General features: G+C 40.6%; 1 protein-coding gene across 5 annotated transcripts in view; it reads left to right on the top strand.

The window, feature by feature from the left end:
* Positions 1-9747: 9747 nt before the first annotated feature.
* The window catches only part of MTM1 (myotubularin 1), a 46976-nt gene continuing 31998 nt past the window's right edge, over positions 9748-24725 (top strand). For 2 of the 5 annotated variants that reach the window (XM_069811136.1, XM_069811133.1), the window contains exons 1-4: positions 9748-9838; positions 11995-12136; positions 22045-22116; positions 23093-23165. In XM_069811136.1, the coding sequence (XP_069667237.1) occupies positions 22054-22116; positions 23093-23165 (136 nt within the window). In that variant the 5' untranslated portion in view covers positions 9748-9838; positions 11995-12136; positions 22045-22053. Of the gene's footprint in view, positions 9839-10642; positions 10663-11994; positions 12137-17854; positions 17967-22038; positions 22117-23092; positions 23166-24725 lie in introns of those variants that run through there. The other 3 variants (XM_069811135.1, XM_069811134.1, XM_069811137.1) reach the window with 3 other exon arrangements.

Below are 24725 nucleotides of genomic sequence, written 5' to 3'. Positions count from 1 at the left end.
AAGGGCAGGTGGAGTCCTACTTGAGCTTCAAACCTACAGACTCTGCTAAGGTTTTTGGCTTACGCCCTGTGGTTGAAATAACGTACCAATGTACTACTAATACTAATGCAGCAAGTACCCAGGCAGCTAGCAGGGGAAAGATGACCTGTGGGGACAGATCTGGGTTTTGCTCCATCTCCAGAGGAGGCAGGAGGTTCCCGTTTGCAGCATTCAGATGGGGAGCAGCCTGGCTTTAGCCTCAGAGCAGCACGACTTCTCCTGCGTGGGCTGGGGGACTGTTGTTGCTGCTCTGGGTAGCAGGGTGCAGCCTTACCACTCCAATGCCAGGCTGGCTGTGGCCGCGTTGCCGAAGAGGGACTGCTGTGAATGTAGCATCACCTGGGCCAACCTGAAATGAAGGATGGAAGGAGAGGGAGGGAGAGAGGGCACACAAATGCGCTGGAGGCAGATTTCACAGCTAGGACTTCACTTAGAGCCTCAAGTGACCCCTCTGCACAGGGACGACCTTTCCCCAGACCCTGTGGCACGGTCACCTGCCCCAGAGCCAGCGCTCAGACCAGAACATACAGAAATGTAATGGTGTCTGTTAGTGGAGAGCTGGGGGCATGGCTGGGTGGGCTTGCACAGCCGATTGCCATGGGATGCTCCTTCGCGGCTCTGCAGAACCCTTTCCTTTGTTTGGTGAGGCTTTCTAGCCCCGTGGCGTGCTCGTCACTGTAAAACCAGAGGCTGGAATGTCCCAGCCAAGCTCTGCACCTCAGTTTACCTACCCATAAAATTGAGATAGTCCCTCTTCCACAGAGATAGTTTGAGGGGTAATTGGTTAACACTGATAAAGTGCCTTGAGCAGCTAGGACTGTAAAAGTGCCAAGTATTATTATTAGTCCCATGTCTTTGCTTTACTGTGTCAACCGGATCAAAGAGCCTCCTGGTACCGTAGCAGCCTCCTGCGGCACCCGCTCCCCACACAGCACAGGCCACGCAAAGCAGATTAGCCTATAGCTGGCCTTTTCAGGCCAAAAGCAGCAGATCCCGCTGGCTGCGGTGGGTGACGGAGTATCCAAAGAAAAATTGAAACTAAATACTTGTAAATGCTTGGCTGCAACAGGCTGAGTTTTGCTGCTTGAATTGACTGAGAACCCAATCCCTTGTTGAAAAGGCAAATGAGATTTTACACCGATGGATTTCAGGCCATACTCTGAACCTACCTGGAAAATTAGTGTTTTGGTGGTGTTTCACAATTTGTGTGGGCAGCTGTGCATCTGTAGTTATTTGCAGCCACTCAGAGACTGAGTTCATACGGTTCAGCTACATGAGCACTCCAAGAGGGTATCTGCTCTTGGATTCGCAACTCAGCATTAACGTGTTACTTGACCAGTTTTTCCCTGAACAGTTCAAGTGTTTTCTTACAGATCTGCCATTTATAGCTGTTCTGACTTTCTAACTAAGGTATGCTTTTTTGGGTTTTGTTTGGGTTTGGGTTGTTTTGTTTTGTATCTCCTCACACACCTGTACATTTCCTTTATTTTCTTCACATACATGATGATAACCTGTGGACTGCCATGTCTGGCTCTAAAGAATGGTAGGTGGAAATCGAAGGCTGTACGAGGTGAACTGGTGAGTATTTGGAAAGTGACCCCCTTCTCCCTGGCTGTCTACTCTGTGAAACTTAATTATCTTGAGACCCCTAATGTATTTTGAATTTGGTACAATTAACCAAGAGTTCAAAAACATCTAGTGGGGGGGGTGTGTGCGCCTAGACACACAGAGAAATGATTGCATCAGACTCTTTCTCAGAGGAAACTGGCTAGAAGTGAGTTGTGATATGAATACAGCATTCAGCAGAGAGGAGCCAAACATTGTTTGCCAGAGGTAGCAAAAAAAGGTCATTGCATCCTGGAACGGTTACCAGTGTGTAAGCCAGAAAACATGCCCACATTTCCAGCTGCTATGCCAAAAGCTAACATGCTAAGCCGTGTGTAGATCTCCCATCACAGGCGCACGCTTTTCCAGCACTCTCTAACTCATGGGGATATGTAACTGCTTCACCATTTTACCCACTGTTTCATCTGGCAGACATCTCCATGATCGACTGGTTTAGAAAATCAAACGCCTGACACATCTTGAGCTTCTTAAGGGTGGCTAATGTACCCAAGAGTGTAGCAAGACACCATCTGCAACCGTGCTTGGCCTGGCATGAAATCAGACAGAGGGAAGCTCTTTTCATCTTCTTGCACCTTGAGGTCTGATCCCAGAATAATGTTTTCATTTTAATTGTCTGTCAGTAGGTAATTTTATTCCTGGTGTCAGCATCCACAATAAGCATGAAAAGAGTTTTGCCTCTGGCTGTGGCAGTAATCATAGCCGTAGTAGCTCTTGTCTACATCCTCAAGTCATCCTCAAACTTAAACTGTGAGCTATTCTAGAGAACAAATATATTATTTGTGTATTTTATGCAGGGCCCAACACAATGAGGCTCTGGTCTCCAGATGCTACCATAATACTACTAATAAATAATAACTCAACCCTGAGATTAACACTGCCACACAGATTTCTGATTTGGTACATTAACTTCTTATTCTTTTCATGCTGTGAATGTAAGCTGTAGCTGGAGATACAAAGTGCTGTGAAGATTACTGTAAGTACTCTGATCTTCTGAACCCTGAATGGAGGTCGCTGTTGTATAATAAATTGCATTAAAATATAAATGAAAAGAAATCATGTACAATTTTTCCAGCAAGAATTATTCACAAGAAGCTTCATGGAAGAAATGACTGCATTAGCTCTAATAAAGCCATTATTTCTTTCAGGTGGCTGCTTGAAGCTTTGCTAATTGTCTGAAGAAACCTGTATCAGCATCTGATGTGATATTCAGGGCTTCTGAAGACCCCACTTGTCTCAGTGATTTTGCAGAGCTGAGAGAGGTTTTGTTTCACTCATTAGATCAACTAAAGAACTTCTGCTTCATAATAAAATTATTTTCTCTTAATCACCAGAGTGCAAAGATGAGCCAGGCTAGCTGATCCACAGCAGCATGGCTCTTTCAGTCCCACGGGAATGATCCTTGATCCCACGGGAGTTAAGAGAAAAACCTTTATTGAGTGCTGCAATGGAGATTCCTGCTAACACCACGAATGCCAGTTGTTTTTAATCCTGGCAATAAATGGCAATTTTCTCTAATAATGGGAAAGAAAATTGCATCTGAAACCCAGTTTCTCTTCTCCCCACCATGACGTATTTAGGTAAACTTACTATGGTGGTGGGTTTTCTTTTTTATTATAAAGAATAACACCTTAGAATAACAAGATTAGAGCCATTTTCACTACAAAACATAGTCAGGGGAAATTTGAATTAAACCAAAATCAATAAAGTATGAGCTTTGGAGAACCCAAAAGTAACTATATTCTCAATTCCTCTAGCTATGCACTGGCAGCCTCTGCTGACACAGGCTTGAATCCAACCTGAATTCATCACCAACATCTGAGAGTGCAGGTTTTCTTCGAAATTAATGGATCAGCTGGGCTTTAGAGAGAGAAATCAGTAGAGATCTGGTGGGTACCGGTGCCTGGAACAGCTTGCCAGCTGCTTGATTGCCCATCCTGCCTAAGCAGTCACTTCTGTTGACAATATGACAGCAAGTACTATCATGGAAATCAAGCAAAAATATGTTGTGATCTAAATAGATGCACATTCCTAAAGAGGAAAGAGGACGGGATCTCCCAGTGCTATCTTTCTGCAGGCTCTCCGGCTGGTCCTGTGACCTTGGGGCTCTTCACCGTTCAGCAACCACAGTCTGCTGCCTGGAGCTTGTCCGAATTTTAAAGCTAACTCCTCTTTGTTGGGGGAGCTGAGAGGGGCTGTGCTGTGTTTTCAAAATGCACAAATATTCCACTGTGAGTAGTAAATGCTGGTGAAAATGTTTCCCTTCCTGTCCCATCAGCTGCCATGACTCTTGTACTATAAACCAAAGAGTATTTCTGCATAGGGCATGTATTAACTCTGTTTTGACAGCCCATCTCTGTTGTGCTCATTGGCATACTTAAAATGATGCCTAAAATAACTCTTACATGCTGCATTTTAAGTGATTCAGACACTACTGTGGTTTAAGTTGTACATGCGTGGACCTTGACAATAGAAGAAGTGTGCTGGGGGGTCCATTGTACACAGTTTTTTTATGCTGATAGAACTGTGTGATGCCAAGGTGCTATGCTTTTAACCTCTTCACTGCTGCAGTCTCAGCTGCCCTGGGTCACTAGAGTTCTTTCGGGATTTGAATGAAACCTCAGCCCTTCAGAGAACTTCAGAGCACAGAGCAGAAGCTGTTTTATTAGCTAATACTAACAGGTATTAGTCTAAAAGGTCCTTCTGTTTTATGAGCTATATTTACACATTTAACAGGTAACTTTTAATTGCAATTTACATTTAAGTATACTGGAAGCTTATTCCTTTGTGTGCTATTTAAGAGGATTTTCTTTTATTTCTCTTAATTTGGGGCATTGTTCTGATGGTACTAAAATTAATTCCACTAACAATTCTGGTAATTCAGTGGATATTACTAACTTCCATTTTTTTGGTTCTTTTCATCCAATTCATTCCAGTTCTCTTAAAACCTTTTATTTACTATGAAAATTAGGTATGATACATGTGAGAATGAGTTTGCCTTCCTGTGAAATGCAGCTATTTCTCAAATAAAACCTACTAACTGCTTCTAATATTTGCACGGAGAAAATAATTTTTTTCTACCTAGATATAGAATCAGCAAGTACCTGATATTAATTTTCTCCTGAAGACAAAGAATCATCATCTAATAGGAGGTATCTGTCTACTAGTCACTGCAGATGTGTGTATATATATACACATATATATATACACACATATATATATACACACACATATATATATGTATATGTGTATGTATGCTTCAGTTGCCATGGGCCAGGTTTTGATGACAGCAGTACTGTGCATGCAAAACCTAGGTATCTGAAAGCTAACATCTGCCTGATTTCACAATAACAAGTATGTACATTCAGTCAGTGTTTCTGAAAATGTTTCCCAAAATACAATTGCTATTTCCAGCCCTCAGGAGTCGCAGGATCCAGAAATACAACTAGACTCTTATATAACTCACCTTATTGCTATTGTGAGTCAAGCATCAAGGGGCAATTTTTTTTTTAGGGTGCTATAAGTGTTTTATTTGGTAACATGTTACTTGATAAAGAAATGATTAGGCTAATTGAGGGAAAAGCTAGATAGAAATAGGTTAAAGAGGTCTTAAAGTACAGCTTATAAGAATTAAATCTGGCAGTCTTTATTTAGCAGGGACAAAAATAAACATCAAGTTAGCAAACAAAGGACAATAACCGGAAACAAAGTGTGTAAGTGGCACAGTGCTAGAAAAGCAAAGGAACCACTGATATGCCTTATTTTTTCTAATAGCTAATGCATAAAAGGAAAAAAAATGTACATATGTGAAAATACAGACATACCTGTGTATTTATGATATGTTTAACACTACATTGTCTTTTCCATTTTATCTGTCACAACAGCAACTATAACCAAGTGAAAATGGTGGTAGAGGCTGCGGGGTAGATGGATATAAATCATTTTTAACTTGACCTATGGGCTTGATTTAAAGATGCGGACTCCCCACCTGCACATAGTTTTGCCCCCTTACTCTCCAGAATAGTAGAAAAACAAGTTAATATTATTATCAGGTATGGTTATGCTCCCAAATTGTACTTTGTTGTCATCAATCTGATAATACCTAGGTTCTCCCTGGCATCTCAGTTCCACATGTGTATTTATTATTTGTATTACCATAGTGCTACAAGACCCTATTACGGATCAGAATTGACACAAAGGATGGTCCTGCCCTGAGAGCTTTGCAAAGTATGAAATGAGACAACTGAGAAATACAGGCAGGAGAGGCAGCATAAAGAAATGTGACACTGTTTTGTAGACATTACAGGAAAGAAAAGTTTTAAGCAGAGCTCTGAAGAAAAATTATCAGTAACTTTTGGGCTGTTTATAGGATCCTCGGAAATAAAAGGCAGCCAAAAGAACGCACAAAAGAACCTGTTTAAATGCATTACAAGTGTGTTGCGAAAACGGGCATTGTGGGCTGACTGGAGCTGCAGTTAGATCTCAGCAGTGAATGGAAATGGCAAGTAAGGTGAAGACAGGCTACCGGGGCCTTCCAAAGTAAAGACATGTAGGTAAGGATCAACATGATAGAGTAGGCTGAGCCAGCACAGGGATGAAAAGAGAGGAATAACACTGTGACAATGACAGACTAAAAAAAAATGGTCTTTGTAGCAGCATTCTCAATAAGTATAAGCAAGACAAGGTTATATTTTCCAAGGCCAAAGGAAAGGATGTTGCAGTAATTGAGATTTGAGAAGATGGGAGTTTTAGCTATATGGACAGATTTAGACATAGTCTGAACATAAAGGGCTAGGGAAAGGTCTGAGTCAAAGATGATTACGTACAGGCAGATAATAGTGTAATAGATAAAGTAGAGAGTACTTGTGGGAGAAGACTCGACACTATTTTAACTGTACTGAGCTTAAAGTGACATTAGGGTTGTCAATTAACCAGTTTTTATCCAGATGGTCCAGGTATTGGAAGCTGGAGCATTTGTGTGCCATCTGACCCAGGCACCATATGCTGCAATACAAAAGAACAAGGACCAGGCTCAGAAATGCAGAGACAGCCTAAACATCCCAGAACCCTACTCACATAGAAAACTTTAATAACGTATGCTCTCGCAGATCCAAATAGCCATCAGGTGAACCATCAATCAGGTGACTCAAAGCACGTTTCTTCCAGTTCACATCATCTTTGGGCATCTGACCATGCAGGTGTGGGAGTCACGGGGCGTTTGTGACTGCGTGCAGCAGAAGGTGAAGTCCCACTGAACAGTCATAAGAAGGTAATAGAGACACAAGCCAGGAGTTTAGTTAGGAAAGCATGGCAATCTGCAGTGAAGAGGCATAGCTGTGAAAAATCTGAGTGGAAATTGTTGTTTGAACTGTGGTTGTAGTACACATTATCTGGGGATAAAATGTAGAGTGACTATAGGAACAATGCAAGGTGAAAGGCCTGTTTAATATCTACTGGAAGCTGGAAGGCATGCAGGAAAAAGCCCCTCAAAAATGTGCCAGTAGGTGGGTTAGAAATGTAGGAGGAAAAAAAGGGAGAGGACAGTCACCAAACAAGGGTGGAGAGTATTTCACTTCACAGATTAGGGTGGAATAATAGTTGCGATCATTAAAGGTTATATGAGCAAGAGGCTGTTTGAGACTTTGTCTTTTTAAAGAAATGCAAGGGGCATAAGCCAGGTTGGAAAAGATCTAGGACAAAATTGATGGAAGGAAATTTATGAGAGCATTTGTGGAGAGCACTCTCAGTGATCTAAGCCATGAAGTGTCAGAAATGAGTAAGGCAAAAAAAAAAAAAAATCTTTCTAGTTTTCATGATGTCAGAGGAAAGCTTTAAAATATGATCTGAATGAAACCTTGAGTGAATCATCAAATAAGAAGGATTTTCTGTGTGTATACACAGACATATACGTAGACCAATAAACATATACCTATACTTATAAATGTCTACATATAAACCAATACATTGATTTATGATTTACAGTTGGAAATACCACACTGGAATCAATCAAAGCAAGACTTCAAAATTGCATCCGTGAATTTTCTAGCTAGTCTTTACTGAAAGGATGATGTCAGAAGCAAAAGTGTATCATACCCAAAGACAACAGACAAGATTGCCTGTGTGAGGGAGGTGAACCAACATTTCATCTCCTTTTGCTTGCTGCTTGCTTCTGCTGCTTATTAATGTAAAACACAGAGTTCCATGCTTATTGTAGAAAAATATTTTTTATTCCAGAAACATTTTTTTCCATATAAGAGGCACCAGCCCAATTCCCTTGTGGTTTTTTGGTTTTGATTTTCTAAAGTTTTTGGAATTCCAGATGTAAATTGTTGATAGTAAAGGAGACACCTAAAAGCAATGAATAAAATTAATTTTAAAATTATTTGTCTTGTGGCTCCTGCTGAAAGTACTTCTTGTCTGGCACAAATGCATGGTTCACCTCCAAGTGCCTTTAGCTCAGTCAGCTCTTCAGAGGGTGTAACTACTTGTTCATAGACAACAAATGACTGGCAATATTAAATCGGAGAAAGACTTTTTCAGGAAGATACGGAAAAGCAGAGGCGATGATTGTTGGTACGATGCTTGCAAACTGGCAGGTGACGATCTTCCTCCCAAAGGAGGTGGTGCCGGCACCACGCTGGTGTGAGGTGGGCACCGTTGGAGCTGTGAGATCTGGGTTAAACCCAGTATGAAGCTCCTAATCACTTGGGATCATGAAGGAGCCCAAGGTTACTTCTGTTTTATATTGTTTTCTTTCTTTTTTTCCTTTGATCAGCTCTTCTGTGGTATCCAGTCCCGAGAGCAGGGAGAGGCATTGTCCCTCCACTGGTAGGGGAACAAGTTAGGGCCGGCCACACCACTGGAGAAACTGGACACAGTTGTTTTGTAACTGAAAAATATGTTTTATAACACCAAAAAAGTTTTCTACTATCGCAAATCCCCCTTTCCTGAGAGCAGATAGCATCAGAGAGCAAAGGGTCGCCGAATCACCACCTTGCCCTCTAGATGTACGCAGCTGCTCTTTGTGCATTGGCAATGGTCCATTTTATGAAGGATTTTGTTTGTTTGTTTTTTTAATCTTACATGAATAATGCTCCTGGCATTTGCATCACCAATTCTTTTACTTCTTACCAGTATTTATGCCAACGGCATCCTGGCCTGTACCAGAAATAGTGTGGCCAGCAGGAGCAGGGAAGTGATTGTTCCCCTGTACTCAGCACTGGTGAGGCTGCACCTCAAATACTGTGTTTGGTTTTGGGTCCCTCGCTACAGGAAAGACATTGAGGAGCTGGAGCGTGTCCAGAGAAGAGCAACAGAGCTGGTGGAGGGTCTAGAGCACAAGTCTTATGAGGAGCAGCTGAGGGAACTGGGGCTGTTTAGCCTGGAGAAAAGGAGGCTGAGGGGAGACCTTATCGCTCTCTACAACTACCTGAAAGGGGGTTGTAGTGAGGTGGGTGCTGGTCTCTTCTATCAAGTAACTAGTGATAGGATGAGAGAAAATGGCCTCAAGTTGCACCAGGGGACATTTAGGTTGGATATCAGGAAAAATTTCTTCTCGGAAAGGGTTGTTGGGCGTTGGAACCAGCTGCCCATGGAAGTGGTTGAGCCACCATCCCTGGAAGTATTAAAAAAGCATGTAGACAAGGCACTCCATAACATGGTTTAGTGGGCATGGTTGATGGTTGGACTCGATGATCTTGAAGGTCTTTTCCAACCTAAATGATTCTGTGATGCTATGATTATTTGTAGTCAGGGAGCATCCAGCAGGCTTGGGCCGCTGGGGCACCTCTGGTCGTTAACGGCCATCAGCCGGTCGACTCGACCTGTTACACCGGACGCCTCTCCCGTGTTTTCCTTTCCTTCTCCTCCTTTTCCCCCGGCTCTTTCATTTAGGAGCGCTCTGCTTGGCAAGGCGGGGTGTGGGCGCTGGCAGCACCCCGAGCCGCCCAGGGCTCCCCTCACGGCCTCGGCCGGCTCCTTCCCGCCACCGCCCCTCGGCCGCCAGCGCCGCCCTCTAGGACTACAACTCCCGGCAGCCCCCGCGGCCGCCCCCCCGTGGACTACGCCTCCCGGCAGGCGCCGGGCCGTCACGTGAGCGGGCGGGGCGGGCCCGCGCGGGGCGGGCAGCGCTCGGCGCCGCACTCGGGCCCGCGGCGGTGAGGGCGGCCGCGTCGCGGTGAGTCTCCGTGGGGCCCGGGCTGGGCAGCGGGGCTACCCCCGGCGGCCTTCGCCCCTGTCCCCGCGCCCCCAGCCCCTCCCCGCGCCGGGGATCCTTTCCTCCCGTCCCCCTTTCCCTCAAGTGTGCCCCGGCCCGGGGGGTGAGGGGGGGTTCTGCCGGCCCGGGCCTTCCCTGCGGCCCGGCCCCTCTCCCTCAGGGCACGGCACACCTCGCGTCCCCCGTCGCTCGCCTCTTCGCCTCCCGGGGTGGTCTGGGGGTCGCTGGAGGCTTTGGCGAGGGCCCCCCCTTGCCGCCCTGAGCGCTCTGGGACCCCCCCGCCCTGCCGCCACCTCCGTCGCCGGCGGGCCGCGGTGCCGGCAGTCACCTGTGGCCGGGCCCTGCGGCTGGTGGGAGCCGGCTGCGTGTTGCTGTTGGGCTCCGGCTTCTCCTGACTCACGCCCTGATGCGCTGAATCGATCTGGAAGCGGGACGTTGCCGAAGTGCATAGCCCAGCGTCATGGCTTAGCAGGGACACCTTTGAACTGTAATTTTTCACCTTCCCCGTAAAAAGAATTCCTCTCCCGCGAGACGAAAATACTCCGAGTGCTCTTGATTCGCTTTCAGACTTTTAAGCCGCTGCCGTATTCATTTCTGACTGGCTTAAATTTTGTTCTGAAGCATGTGACTTCTTCCAGTGTTCGCGGCTGAAAAGCTGAAACCTTCCATTTCAGAGCAAACGTTTTTAGTTGAGTTAAACCAGGGAATGATTTGAAGATGATAGATTGTTTCTCCTTGATGGTCTTTGTGCAGTCAGAAAGCGTAATTCCTACTTTGTGTGATGGGTGGTTTTTGGTTTGTTTGCTTCTGTGGTTTGGTTTTTTTTTTTTTCAGATGTACGTGTAACTAAGAGCATAAGAAGGGCATTAGCTTTTTTTCTTTTCACAGAAACCCCATTTTTCTTGGTGCTATAGAAAGCATCATAGGCAAATTCGGTTTTAAAATTGTGTAGATGTTAGGTCTTTTGCAGTTGGCCTGTAGATTGACTTGTCATGGTAGGCACTAATCAAAACTATATATGTTTAAAAAGTACCTTGGCTCTACTGCATAATACCTGTTTTGGGACATTATTGTGCTCATTGCTTGCTAGTAGTCATATATTTGTTTATCATTAACCAGATGTGAAGGGCACATATCTCATGGTACAGGATTCGCACTGTGCAAAACCAGAACCTCTTCCATGCTACAGTTTTATTTTGAATGTTAATTTGTGGTTTAGGTGGTTAAAAAAGTTAGGCTGTGCAGTTATTAACAAAGCTGGTAAGCACAACAAGCCTTAACGCACAGAACTTTTGGGGCTGTATGTAGCTTCATGGTGTGGCAAACATCACGAGGTGAGATATAGAGGCGTTTTCAATAAAACGCAGAATTTTCCCTTTTTGCACTGTTTATCATTCTATGCTTGGTCAGAAGGAAACTTCCAAAGACGCACTTGCTGAAGAGACGGGCTTGTAGCATCACTGGGGTTGAGCAAACTCTAGTGTTAATGTATTCCTGATATGTAGAGTTACAGTGTTAACTAACAATAGTTAATTTAGAATGCAAGACTAATTTAATGAGAAGTAACTGTAAATCTTTGATATTGTGTGTGTTCTTTTAAAGGAGACAACATACTAATTTTTCTAAGAACTTGAGTCAGGTAAAATAAGTTTTGTTTTATGGTCTGTTCCTTCTGACTTTGCTGAGTTACACAGCAGCTTTCATATGAAAGGCATTCCTGAATGTATTTGGGAAAAGAAACAAATAAATGGCCGTATTCTTTGGGAAGGTATGAGAGAGGAAATGCTTAATTGTGTGCAGAAAGATGCCCAAATATGTATGGGGAACATAAGCATGGTTAAAAGTCTGTGTAAGAGTTACACATTAGAAACATTTCAAAACTGTATCTTGAAGTTTTAGAAGAGAAAGTTCTCAGTTCCAACTACTTGTATCAGGAGGTTTGGCATCAAGATAAACTGTAAAAAGAACTAGTACTGTTTGTTTCCTTTCTCCAGAATGTTTTTAGTAGCAACTATTCTGGGATTTTGCTTCCTTTCTGAAGTTTTTTAAAAAGTAATGTCAATTGAAATATTCTGGCAGAGCTAACAATGTCTTCCTACCTGTTCCATTCCTGTCAGGGGCCAGCTATAGCACAAAAGTCAGATGTTGTTTGAAAGTTGAAGGAATGAACACACTGTTGTCTTCTCATGTCACGTCTCTATTTTCTACAACTGAAATGACTTATTAAACCTGGAAGCTTCTGAGCAAGAGAAAACTAAAGTAAGTAGACTTTTCAGGTAGACTGGGTTACACTTCTGTGTAAGAGGGGATGTGTGTTTTTCAACAAAATTTAAGTAATTGGTGTGCAGCCTCTTTGCTGGGTTGTTGCATATAATGAATGGAAAGGCTGTATGCCAGAGACTCTGTGTGATGTGACTGGACCCATTAATGCCTTAATATACATAGGCAGATGTGGAATACAGAAGTATCAAACTTCCTGTGCCCAGCAAACTACCTGCTTGTTACTTTAAAGAGAGCATACTCAAAAGTATGGTGCTGCCCCATGAATGATTTAGGCAGGATAGTCCCAATCTCCCCTTTCTTAGGGATTGAAGCAAAGAATGGTTTGTGGATGATTTCATCGTAGTCCTTAGTCTACTTCTTTTTAAACAGAGACAAACTCAGAATAGTACTTTCTCCGCGGTATGTGTATTCAGAGAAGCAATTCATGTAGTGGAAGAAGGAACTAAACACAGCAGATGAAAGAGGATGAGTCTGAGGCATTGGTTATACAAGTTCTCAAAGGAAAGTTGGAGGAAAGCCTGAGTAGGGGATGTCATTTTAACCATTACAGTGTCATTTTTTTATACCGTATATCATTATATAACAGATACAATTTCCATTTCTCTGGTGGAATCATCAGTTAAATCTTTAGCAATAGAACTACAGTGGCCTAAGGGGATATCTTTCAAGAAGAATGAGCAGAGAGCAACTGAAGGCTTTCTTAATAGAAAACTTTGAAGCTGTATTTGCTATCCCATAGGCTTTCCTGTCAACCGCATCAGCTTTTGACAATGTGGGAGGTATACATTCCCTGCAGGGGGTGCGGAGTGGAGAAAATAGACTGGGTGGGTTTAGAAAGCCACAGATCAGCCTTCAGGCATAGGTTTCCTACAGATGTAATGCTGATTCTAGAGGTAATGTGACAAATGGTTCCTAAAAAAACCCACTCACTTCTGTCATGCCACCTAATCTAGCTAGATTTAACAGCTACTTGCTGTACAGGGCTACATGCATAGAGGGAAAACTACTACTTTCTTTGATCTGCTCACATGACTGAACTTCCGCTTTAGAACTCAGCTACCAGAGTAAATATTAAGAAAAAGTCAGGAAAGAAGATAATCATGACAAGAGAAAGATAATATGCATAGAACAAATGCAGGAGAAGCAATAAGCAAGTACAAGTGGACAGAAATAATTGTTAGCATAAATTACAAGGAATAGACGTCTGACAGTTGCTAGAAAACAAGCCTTAGCAAATAGTTATGTTTATTACCACTGAAGTAGGTGCTGCTTTTCCTTATTACTGTGATATAAAGCATGAGAAATCTCTTAACAGATCAGAGCACTTCAGCAGATGAGTTACTCAGTGTCCATGATGGCATGTATCCTACTGTATCATCTTTTTGTGAGAGAACTTGTAATTCTCTTAAAAGAAATCTTGCCAGGATAAAAGCCAGAGATATCACCCTAAGCTACATTTTCAATATAATTTGAAAGGAGGAAGCAATTGAGTTGATAATTAGAGAAAGTAATGTTACAAACTTTTATGTTAGCTCTTGTTGGAAGGTGTGATTTACTTTGAAAATAGGGTAGGAGTCAAATTCCCTGAGAAGTTAAGACAGTGAAAGAAGACCTTCATATGGAGACAGGAGAAATACCAATCAAGACAGAACTGAAGATTTTTTACTTCCTCCGGCTATTATTTATTCAACATGTGGCTACCATGTACAAGCTACAAGATTTTTTTTTTTTTTAAAGAAACATATACACAGAAGTGCATAGGATCTGGTGGCACTGAGAAAATGTTTGCCACGCTTTCTACCAAGCTGTTGCTACTTGCTGCCATTCATAGAACTTCATTGTCACGATATTATTTTTTGTTAGTGCAAGGTCTTCCTTCTAATATCTTCAAAACTACGTGGTATAGTGAGCCTGTAAAGTAGGAGCCAGCAGGCAACTGGCGTGCTTGTAATTTGTTTGCTGAATTAGCAGTCACTTGACTGTTGTGAACTTTTGTTCGTTTGCACTTGTTCATATTGAGTCCTTTGGGGACAATGACTTGTCCTTTCAAATACAGGGCACATTAGGGAACAAGAGAATGCTTTTTCTGGGAGAGGGAGTGTTTCTGATTCTTCACAAAAAAATTCAGCAGTCTGTGTTGAGTTGTACAGCTTGCCGTTCCCAGTCTAGTAAAGAATTGGCAACATGAGGGATTGTGGAGTGCATTTTTCTTAAAGACAGGAAGCCTGGTGGAGAATTGCGTTGACCAAACAGGGAGCTCCAGATCACAAGTTTTTTTGTAAGTGATACTTTTTTTGAGGGATACAGAAATTTTTTATAATGCATTACTGATGAATTTGATTAACTGACTCAAACTTCTGTGCAGAAGGGCAAATACTAGTGTGCATTCTGTATGCGCAGTATCCCATGGAGACTTGTACAGCTGGCATGCTTTTTGTGTTCTAGTTAGGGCTTGAATTGAGAAGGCTTTCAAAGAGACTTGAAAATTCGTATGGTTTCCCTGGAAAATGTAGGTTTAGTAAGTACATGCGAATGGGAACTAGCATTTAGACATTAAGGGACAAGACCCACTAGTGGCATAATCCAGTCTCAGATCAGTAGAATCATGAGGATTCGCTTGAGGGAAAGGTAAGGGCTGCAGACTCCATTACCAAGAGGTTACACTTGGAAGGGTTTTACACCCTGTTACTGTGATGGCAAAGAAGAAATAGGAGATTCTGTGACCTAGCAGTCCATGTTGACTCCAAAGATCCACTCTGGAATAAGTGCAGGTAGAAGCTTATGATTTGATACGCAAAGGTGGTTTGTTGGTGTGCATCATAGGTATGATTTGCCCTTAAAATGATGGTAAGAAATCATAAGTGCTCTCTTAAGTGGTTTAATAGAACCTCTTCCTTTTCCTGTTTTGATAATATTTACATCTCACAGATAAGTCAGTTTTCCTTTCTTTCTGTTTGCCATCAGTTGCATAATGAGTGACAGGTAATTGATAGTAGCCACAAGTAAATACATGTAACTGTGGTGTCTGAATTGGCATTGCTCTAGGCATGTTTTTGATGTCAGTACTACATGACTGTTTGAAGCTGGAATGCTCTGCCTTATGTTACTTACTTTTTTTGTAGCTTCGTTAAACTTTGGAGACTTCTGCTACCTTATTTTTGTTTCTGTTATTGAGTATAGTTCCTTTGTGCTGAAATATAACTAGTTAAATGAGTGTGAAAGAGATGTATTTATTTCTATGGACTTGATTAGTTGGCTGTAGGACTTTGGTCTCACTATGTTTCTTTTTGGTTGATTGGTGCTATTTGGTTAGGGACAGCTGAAGTCTAGAAAACTGCCTTCATTGCTGTAGATCTTTGTTGTGACTTGTTTTGTATTCCTGTATATCTTTATTTCTAATTCTAAAATTTTATTAACCTTTAATGAGATGAATGACTACTCTTGACTTCATTAGATTAAATGCTCATTTACTAGTGTTAAAGATGCTGATGCTTATTTTGGTGACTCTCTGATATGATAACTTAGATGCTGTTGTTGGCTTGACCCTTCAGGACTGTTACTTTTTCATATTTATTTTTTTTAAAGGATTTATGCTCCTTTCTGCTTGGTACTTGGAGTGAAATACTTTTTTCTTTTTTTTCTTCTCCCTTCATTGTTGTCTTAGCTTAATTTTGGTACTGTCTTAGAAATTCCTAGACTTCTGCTCTATTCTATATGTTATTTCTGAAAACCTGTGTATTAGGTGTTATCTCTTCTGTGCAGTCGTGGTGCTGACAGATGTGGTTTTGTTTTTAGGACTTTGTATTTTATGCTTTTAATTTTATTATGGGAAGCACAAGGCATTATATTCATACTGGCTCTGTAGGTTGTTAGTGTACCAAATAAAACTCTACAGTCTTTTTGTAATATCAGCATACCTTATCATTATAAACCTGCTTTTTCATTTTTTCCATCCTCTGTTTAAATGAGGGTGCAAGCAGCTTTTTCTATATACCTGCACTAACTTACATTTACCTCTCAAACACAGTGAAAAATTGTTTACTAATACAGTACTATTTTTCTTCTCTTTGAAATAATTCCTTGTTTGGTATCAGGTCTAACTATGAAAATAACTTCATTTTTATCTAGACTGGCAGATGCCTTGCAGATCTTGAATGATTAACCCAGCACACTGATTGCTTTCAAGTGTCATATAATTGTTCAATTGTAACTGTAACTCTTTTTAGAAGTGCTCTAATTGTTTTCTGAATTACTATGATAGCAAATGAAGGGGCTTAGTAAATTTTGTAACTATATTTTTAGGAGAGGCCTTGGAGATGCACAGACTTTTTTCATTCTTGAACAAATCATTATCTGGAGCAGGATTATGCGAACTTTGGTGTTATCCTGTGTCATGGTTATTGATGTGTGACAGAAATCGGAATGCTTCTAGAAGATACTCAGTCAAACTTTTTGTTGTTCATTTTTACTGTATTGACAAATCTGATTCTGGTAAAAGCAAATAATTCTTACGCTTATCCTGTTACCCTTATTTTTTTATATATATATATGTGTGTGTGTGTGTGTATATATAATACACACACACAAAAAAACCCCAACCCCAAACCAAATTGTTTCAACTATAGTAATGTGTGTCACTAATGCTTCTTCACATCATGTTTACCTCTTACTCAGTATATTCTGTAAATATCTTGTGTGTATGGTAATTTAGCAGTTTAATTTCCTCCACTTTTCCAGATTAACATATTGAACATTACAGACTATACAAAGTTAAAAGCTTAATGTAAAATGAAAATGTGTCAAAATTGTTGTTGCTCCAAATGATTAATATAGGTACAAACTTGACCCGCCCCCCCCCTTTTTTTTCCTCCAAAGTTTTAATGCAGTGATGGAGGGTCAAAAATATTAAATACCTGGAAAGTGGTGCTCACAATTTACTTGATGCAGTTTACTTTATCTCAGATGTTTGTGGTAGTAATCCTTTGGTAGATATAGATTATGTTGTGTTTGGGCACAAACTAGTTCTTTAAATGTATAAAGATTTTAGGTTGATGCAAGCGTGGCTCAGTTATACAATAGCTGCAAATTAATTGGTGTGATTCTGGTGTGAAAATGAAGCCTTAAAAGGACCAGGAAAATGTCAAATGAGCTTTTTGTTCCTGGATCATTAAACGGTGAGAACTACTTTCACCAGGCTGTTGTCAATCTAAACATGGCTTACAAGAGTCTTGGTGGTCTTTCCAAGCTGCAATGCACACATACCCTAACCTGTTGGCACTGAAGAAGCTTAAGGAAAGAGTAGCTGGTCTTTTCAGGTTTCTTAACCCTCAAAAGCCTATTTAAATGTTTTAAAGTTTATTTAGATTTTCTGTGTGGGCATATACTTGTGTCTGTTGGCATTTATTCATAAAGAGCAGACAGGATCCTTGAACTGACTTCTTAAAATCTGGCCTTCAGTGCCTACCCTTTCAAATGTTCTTGTACCTCCATCCCCATGAATCCTAGGAAACTCAAGTATAAATATAATCTTTAATGAAAATACAGATCCCAAGTAGTTTAATTGTTATTGTAAGATCATTGGAGCCTACATTTCTTGGTAGTGTTACTATATTAAGTTCTGGTAACTTTAACAAAGCTTTGTTTATTAGTTCAAGTTAAATCCAGTAAAATAGCTTTGTCTCCTTGCTGTTCTAGATTCAGGGAAGAATGTTCAGCTGTGTGTAACTGCAGAATATCACAAAGGTGTCTGATTTGTTTTCATATTGCAGAGTAATTGTACTTCTGTTCAGCTGCTGACAAGCGTGAGGTTTGTATGTTTTTCAATTTTTGTGTGAGTCTAGAAGTACATATGGGTGATACTGGGGAATAAAATGTGTTTGCAGTGGAAAACTACTTGCAAGATTTTTCCCTGTGTGGAAGGACTACTGCTGCTCTGTGATAATGAGAAAGTTGTAGCTATTTTAAGACTATGATGGAGTATGTTTTTGAATTGTTCATGGCAATATTACTTTGGGAGGTTGCCAGAAGCTGCTTCTACAGTTTGACGGAAAAAGAAATAATATTATAAAGGGAGATATTTTGTGTTCATTTTAAATGTTTTTGAAAACTTGTTTGCTGTTTTGATACAGAGGAGTCCACTTCTTTAAGGGTGTGTCCTTGTTTGATGGGTACTTTTAAATGAGAACTTAAGCTTGTCTGTTGCCTGAAGATCACAGAAGCATAGAGTAATTCAGGTTGAAAGGGACTTCAGGAGGTCTCTAGTTCAACCTCTTGCTCAAAGCAGGATCAGACCCAGTTGCTCAAAGCTTTGTTCAGTTGGGTCTTAAAAACCTCTGAGAATGGAGACTGCAACCTCCCTGGGCCCTGTTTTCACTGCCTGATTGCCTGTACGGTACAAAAGTAGGGTGGGTTGTTTTTTTTTTTATTTCCTTAAATCAAGCTGGAATCTAGTTTGTTTTGGTTTCTGTTGTGTGTTGTCCTCTCATCACCCACCACTTTGAGTACCCTGTCTCTGTCTTCTCAGTAACCACCTCAAAGGTAGGGGTGGGCAGCTGAGAGTCCCGCTGAAGCTGTCTCTTCTTCAGGCTGAACAATTCCCAGCTTCCTCAGCCTCTCATTATAGGGCAGGCATTCCAGGTCCTGGTCTTCTTGGTGACCCTCTGCTGAGCTCGCTGCAGTTTATCAATGCCTGTCTTGTACTGGGGTCCAAAAGTGGACATTGTTCTAAATGCTAATGGGTGTTCTATAATGTAAAGTTTAATTACTTGATCATGGTTTACTTACAGAAATTGGGGAAATGTTGGTGGTTATAAATGTGCTTATTAGTATTTGTGTTTTTGAAGTGTGATTGGATTTCAAAGCAGAATCCAGGTAGCATTAAAAGAATTCTTCCACTTATATACTGATGAAATAATGTGCACGGATTTTAGTGAAAATATTTGATGGATTTAAAAAAAAATCTGACAGATAACACCTTACCTTCAATACATACTTACTCAACTTAATTAGCTCTGAATAAGTCTAGTTTGCATCATTAAAATGTTGGAAATGAAACAGTAGTTGGTTTTAATTCTATAATGAAATATTCTATAGAAATTGAAGTCAGTGAGTGAATTAATTCTCAGTATGTTTAAAGAAATTGATCTCGTGGAGAGTTGGGGGAATTTTACACAAAGTAAACTTACATACACAGAAACACACGCACAAAGGTCTGCTGCAAGAGCTCCGCAGACATCTTGTTTGTTTTAAGTGGCCTAGTGGGGTGGCAGTGTGGAGGGAAGACAAGCTCTGTGCTGCTGTATTGTCAGGTTCTATAAAGAGAAATTTTTCTGAGAATCTGAAGGGATCTCTGCTAAGTCCTTTTAATTTACACTGAGGTTTGGAAAAGTTGTAGTCAGTGTTCTGGAGTCAGATGATTATTTCAGAATCGTAACTCACCTCATGTAATGCTACACTTCAGCCAAAGCTTAGTGAATGTGCAGTAAGGGAGGAAATCATATAGAAAGCAAAGAAAGAAACAGAAGGCTTTTAAAACACTTCTTACCCTTCCCTCTGTGAGCAGCAGAAGTATGCTACAATTGGAGGTAGTATTAAAAGGCATAAGGAATGTCCAAACGAGCTTTTGTTCTTAGGAGCTTAGGCAGTGGGTTGGCACAGAGGTGAGTGTCCAGGATACTGGGTGGGCTTGTGTGACCTCTGCTGAAGCTTGTCTTTCTGTGGCTTTGCTGGTGGAGTAGCTGCGGCTGTAAGATCAACAGCTAGCTTGGGTGTGCCTGTACCTGCTGCAGTCAAAATTTCCATTTTGCAGTGCAGATCTATTCAGGGTTGCCACATCTTTTAAAAGTCACTTTTCTAGGGCTTGTTTATGCTCACTTGTCTCTCAGGGTTGGTGCAGCCTTAATTTAAATTTATGTGAGCTCTAGTTAAAACCACTTTCTATGCTGACACAGAAAAACTGGGGCTGCTGTGCCTTTGTCTCAGCTGGTATTTCTCACTTAAAATATGAACAAAACCCACTTCATAAGGAAAACATTTTAAAAGAAGCTTCTGAGTAAATATACCTCTTACCTTCATAAATATCTGGTTATTAGGAAACTTAAGCTTCTATAAATTAAGCAGAGTCATCTGACTCAATATTGGATGTTCACAAGTTAACAAAGCAGTATAGAAAAAGTTAAATCTACCTTAAGTTTTATAGTATGTAAGATATTGCAAGGAAGGAAAAACTGAAGATATCTTCTCTTAATCTTCTAAATTTTATAGTCAAAACATTAGTCTCCAGTGTTGCAATAGTTTTTCTGTGGAAGGTAGTTTGAAAGAACAATGATTTAATGTTGATTGCTAATAGCTTTTCATGTAAATTGTTGGTGTTGCACTAGAATTAGTTCAGGACCCCTCTGTTTCAGTGTTTGGAGAAGGCCGAGACTGCTGGAGACCCAGAAAGGAAGAAATACCTCCACATGACAGGGTCACACAGGCTCTGTGATATTCAAAAGCATTTTTCTTCATTTTCCAACTTAATGTCGGGTTCTTCTTCTTCTTCTTCTTTTTTTTTTTTTTGTGGAGGGGTGTGATTTTTATACTGATAAGCTCTATCACTGAATATTACAGTTTTAAATACAATGTCAGGTTTCCTATGTTTTCTTTCTGAGATGTGGAAGACTTGGGCACTGTAAGGAGGTAAGAAAGCTGTAGATCTTCAGGTTGTGGCTTTCCCCCTTCTTCCTGCACAAACACATTCCTGTATCCTTATAGTAACTTCAAAGCATTTTGGATCTTGCAGTTTAATCTGTCGCTATAGTGCTATTGCTTGTGTAGGACTGTTGCAGTGTCACTGTGAGCCCACTGTTATGCTCTGATTTGTCATGGTGCAGAGATCTGTGCAAATTTTTTTCTGTGTTGAGAGGGGAGAGAAAGTGCTTATTTAAGGCTACAATGTTTCATTTCTGGAATAGAAACAAAGATTGCTAGTCTGTAATCACACCCCCCACCCCCAACCAACCAACCAAAAACTCTTCAGGATTGATGTGTGTTGTCAAATCGGCTTGATGGAGGGCGTGTGACTAGTGAAAGGGAAGTATAATTTGGTACAAAGTTGCTGTTTGGAGAAACTTCAAGTATGAGCATTTTCGCAGTGTTTGTTCTAGAGATCCCTTGTGCAATGTCAGGAAATGATTAAGAAGATGCATCCTGTATCATGCGATTCTATATTTAATCAATACCGTTTGGAAAAAAAAAAAAAAAATCCTTTTCCTTTAAACATATCAAGGCTATTCAGACCAGAAGGCTGGACACTCCCCCTTCTGGTGTGTTAACTGAAGTTTCAGTTTAGGAAATGGGGGATTGTTTTTAAATGTAGTACTGTGGAACTTCTGCTTTTTCCTTCTCTCTCTCTCTCTTTTTTTTTTTTTAAACTTGAAACACTGGAGTGTATTGACATGCTTATGATTTCAAGAGCTGTGCAATAATTTTATAGTTTCTCCCTGTTTTGCTAAATGAAAAGTCTTAATACAAATGCTCCAAGTAGGTTGCATTTCATAGTATGTGTATTCTGTGGCTTAAAACAAGCACTCTAATGTCTGTTGACTGAACTAATAATAGTATTCAAACAACTGAATTCCAAAATACAGCTTGAGTCAGAATATTCATTATAATAAGAACCAATCCCAGAGCTAGTAATTAATTTCTTGTTAGATTTGGATGCTTTTAAATAGTGACCTTCAAGTGCAAGGCATTGTGTAATTTTTTAAATTAATTGAAACTTGCAAAACATTCTTGGAAGCTCTTGATGTCTACCTGTGGACCTCCAAAGTCTAAAATCTCTCTTGTAAATAGTATGTAGTCCAGGAGGAAGTTTAAGTCTCCAATTTGTGCTTTCTCATCAGATACCCGATATGGCCTCATCATCAACACCTAAATATAATTCAAACTCCTTGGAGAGTTCCTCCAGTAAAAGGGTGAGTGTAACTTTTTTCATGTTTTTTACATCTGAGATCCCAGAGATCATTATCATCTATATTTGGGTAGAAAAATGACTATTTGAATTACTTTTTTTCTTGAATGTATATACTTACTTTTATTGCTAAAATTCTAATGCAGTTAACTGAGTTGATTTAAATATCTTTCAGAGTGGATGGGCGAAATATTCTCTGTATCATAAGTTATGAGAGCTTCCTTAAAATCAATTCTAATATACTTACACTTATCCTTGCTTTCTACATTGAAATATTCTGTGGCATTCTTGAAAGTTTTGGCATTTTGATGCTGTAGAAAGATTCTGTACTACAATTGATAAGTTATACCTAGTTATGTTTGGCTGGCTCAGTTCTAAAATGTTTCTCTCCAGTGGGAAATACATTAAAATTATCTGAGTGGCATTCCCCTCTGCTTTTTGATGTTGCATGGCTGAAGAAAATGTAACCTGTGTGCAAGAAAACAGAAACTAAAGTTTTATTTAGCTTTTTAAACATTTCTTCAAAAACAAAGATTATCTTCTATTAATCATTCTTAAAAATGACTGAACGTGGGAAAGCCACAAATGAGTAGGTTGTGTGTAGTAGTTGTTGAGTAGTTTGCTTAAGTGATTTCAGTTGTTCTTCCAAGCCTAGCGTACTTTGAAAATTAAATGCACAAAACTTTCAGAGAACTTAGAGTGTAGAAATTTAATTCCAATTTAGGGGAAATATAGTTAAGTGTTCTTTTAGAAGGAGAAAGACTAAAACAGGCTTATGTTTCAGATCTGTTCAACCTTTAAATGTTTAATAGTTGCAGTTTAGTATAGTAGCGTGTGTTCCTGTTTTGGTTCAGTCTGTCAATTTTTACTGTGGAAAAAACTATTCTTTCCCATGCAGAAATTACCTTTAAGAATTTAATCTGGAGCATGAAGGAATTGTAAATAAAATACGATGTGCTGTTGTACTTTGCTTTCTGTAGACTCTAAAAGATGGAACTAACTGGGAACAAAATGAAGAAATACCTCGTCTGCCAGGAGAGACTAGAGTGACAGGTATGAAGCTGTATAGCTGTCTAATGCAGTGTATGTTTAGCAGTCTGGCATATACATGTATCTTACTGGATTGTTTCATAATTTGGACTGGTTTGGGCTGGTGGCAGGGGTAAGTCATACTAAAATGCCATGAATTTTTTAAAGTAATTGCGATAGGGACTTTTTATCACTTATCACAAATAACTTCTTAATTCTTTAAAATGTTGGTTTCCACACGTGGCAGATCCTCCAGTACAAAGAAACTGCAAGTCGTCATTGTATCTACGGACTAAGTAGTAGGTGTCCAGTGATGAGAGCCCCTGCAAGCTTTCCGAAGTCAAGAGAACTCTACATGCCACCCACTATGTACTGATAGCATGTACAGTAGTGTAGAACCTTAGCCCAAACGGTGACTACCCTAAGTACAGTCATATGCTTCCTTGATGGAACATGGCATGCACATGGCTACTATGCGCTTGTTAGCCTCTACAAACAGTAATGTTGTAGCATAAGGGAGATTAATGTATTGTGTACAGTGATTTCTTACTTGATGGAGTCTCTTCCTGGAATGGAGTCTTCCAATCATGGAATTTTGCGTTGAGGTATCAGAATGCAACTGAAAGTGCTCTGTCTTTTATTTGTGAAGCTTCTCCTTCCTCTGGCCCGAGCATTTGTTAGGTGGGTTTGTAAACAAGATTGGCTGAGGTGAAACCAAAAATGGTGCTTCAGAGGAAGTAGTTATGTTTTTAATAAGGAAAGTTGTAGGGAGGGCATGAGGGAGAGGGTGTGGGACTAAGATGAATGTTTGGTGTGATCCCTATGACAATCGTCTGTGCTTTGGGGCAGTACGATGGAAGGAGAGTGCTTGTTGTAGAAGGCAGATAAATAGACTGGGCTAAAGAAATGAGTGGACAGGGAGAAAGAGGTATTTGTAGTGCTTCACATAAGTCTTCAATGGCATTGCTTCAGTTAAATCTTTCTTTTTTGAGTAGTATGTGTTAGTACTCATTTTGTTACTGTCCTTGCTGAAACAATACTGATGGCCCTGCTATATTTGATTGCCTCAAATTGAAATGTAATATTTCTCTTCAGGATGGTGAGTTCCTGTCGTGGTTTAACCCCAGCCAGCAACTAAGCACCACGCAGCCGCTCACTCACTCCCCCCCATCCAGTGGGATGGGGGAGAAAATCAGGAAAAGAAGTAAAACTCCTGGGTTGAGATAAGAACGATTTAATAGAACAGAAAAGAAGAGACTAATAATGATAATGATAACACTAATAAAATGACAACAGTAGTAATAAAAGGATTGAAATGTACAAATGATGCGCAGGGCAATTGCTCACCACCCGCCGACCGACACCCAGCCAGTCCCCCAAGTGGCGAAAAAAACCCCGCCCCCCCCTTCCCAGTTCCTAAACTAGATGGGACGTCACATGGTATGGAATACACTGTTGGCCAGTTTGGGTCAGGTGCCCTGGCTGGGCATGAGAAGCTGAAAAATCCTTGACTGTAGTCTAAACACTACTGAGCAACAACTGAAAACATCAGTGTTATCAACATTCTTCACATACTGAACTCAA

Source organism: Haliaeetus albicilla, chromosome 23 (assembly GCF_947461875.1).
Source record: "Haliaeetus albicilla chromosome 23, bHalAlb1.1, whole genome shotgun sequence".
In the NCBI taxonomy this organism is placed as follows: Eukaryota; Metazoa; Chordata; class Aves; order Accipitriformes; family Accipitridae; genus Haliaeetus; species Haliaeetus albicilla.
This window is presented reverse-complemented; position numbering and strand designations above follow the sequence as displayed.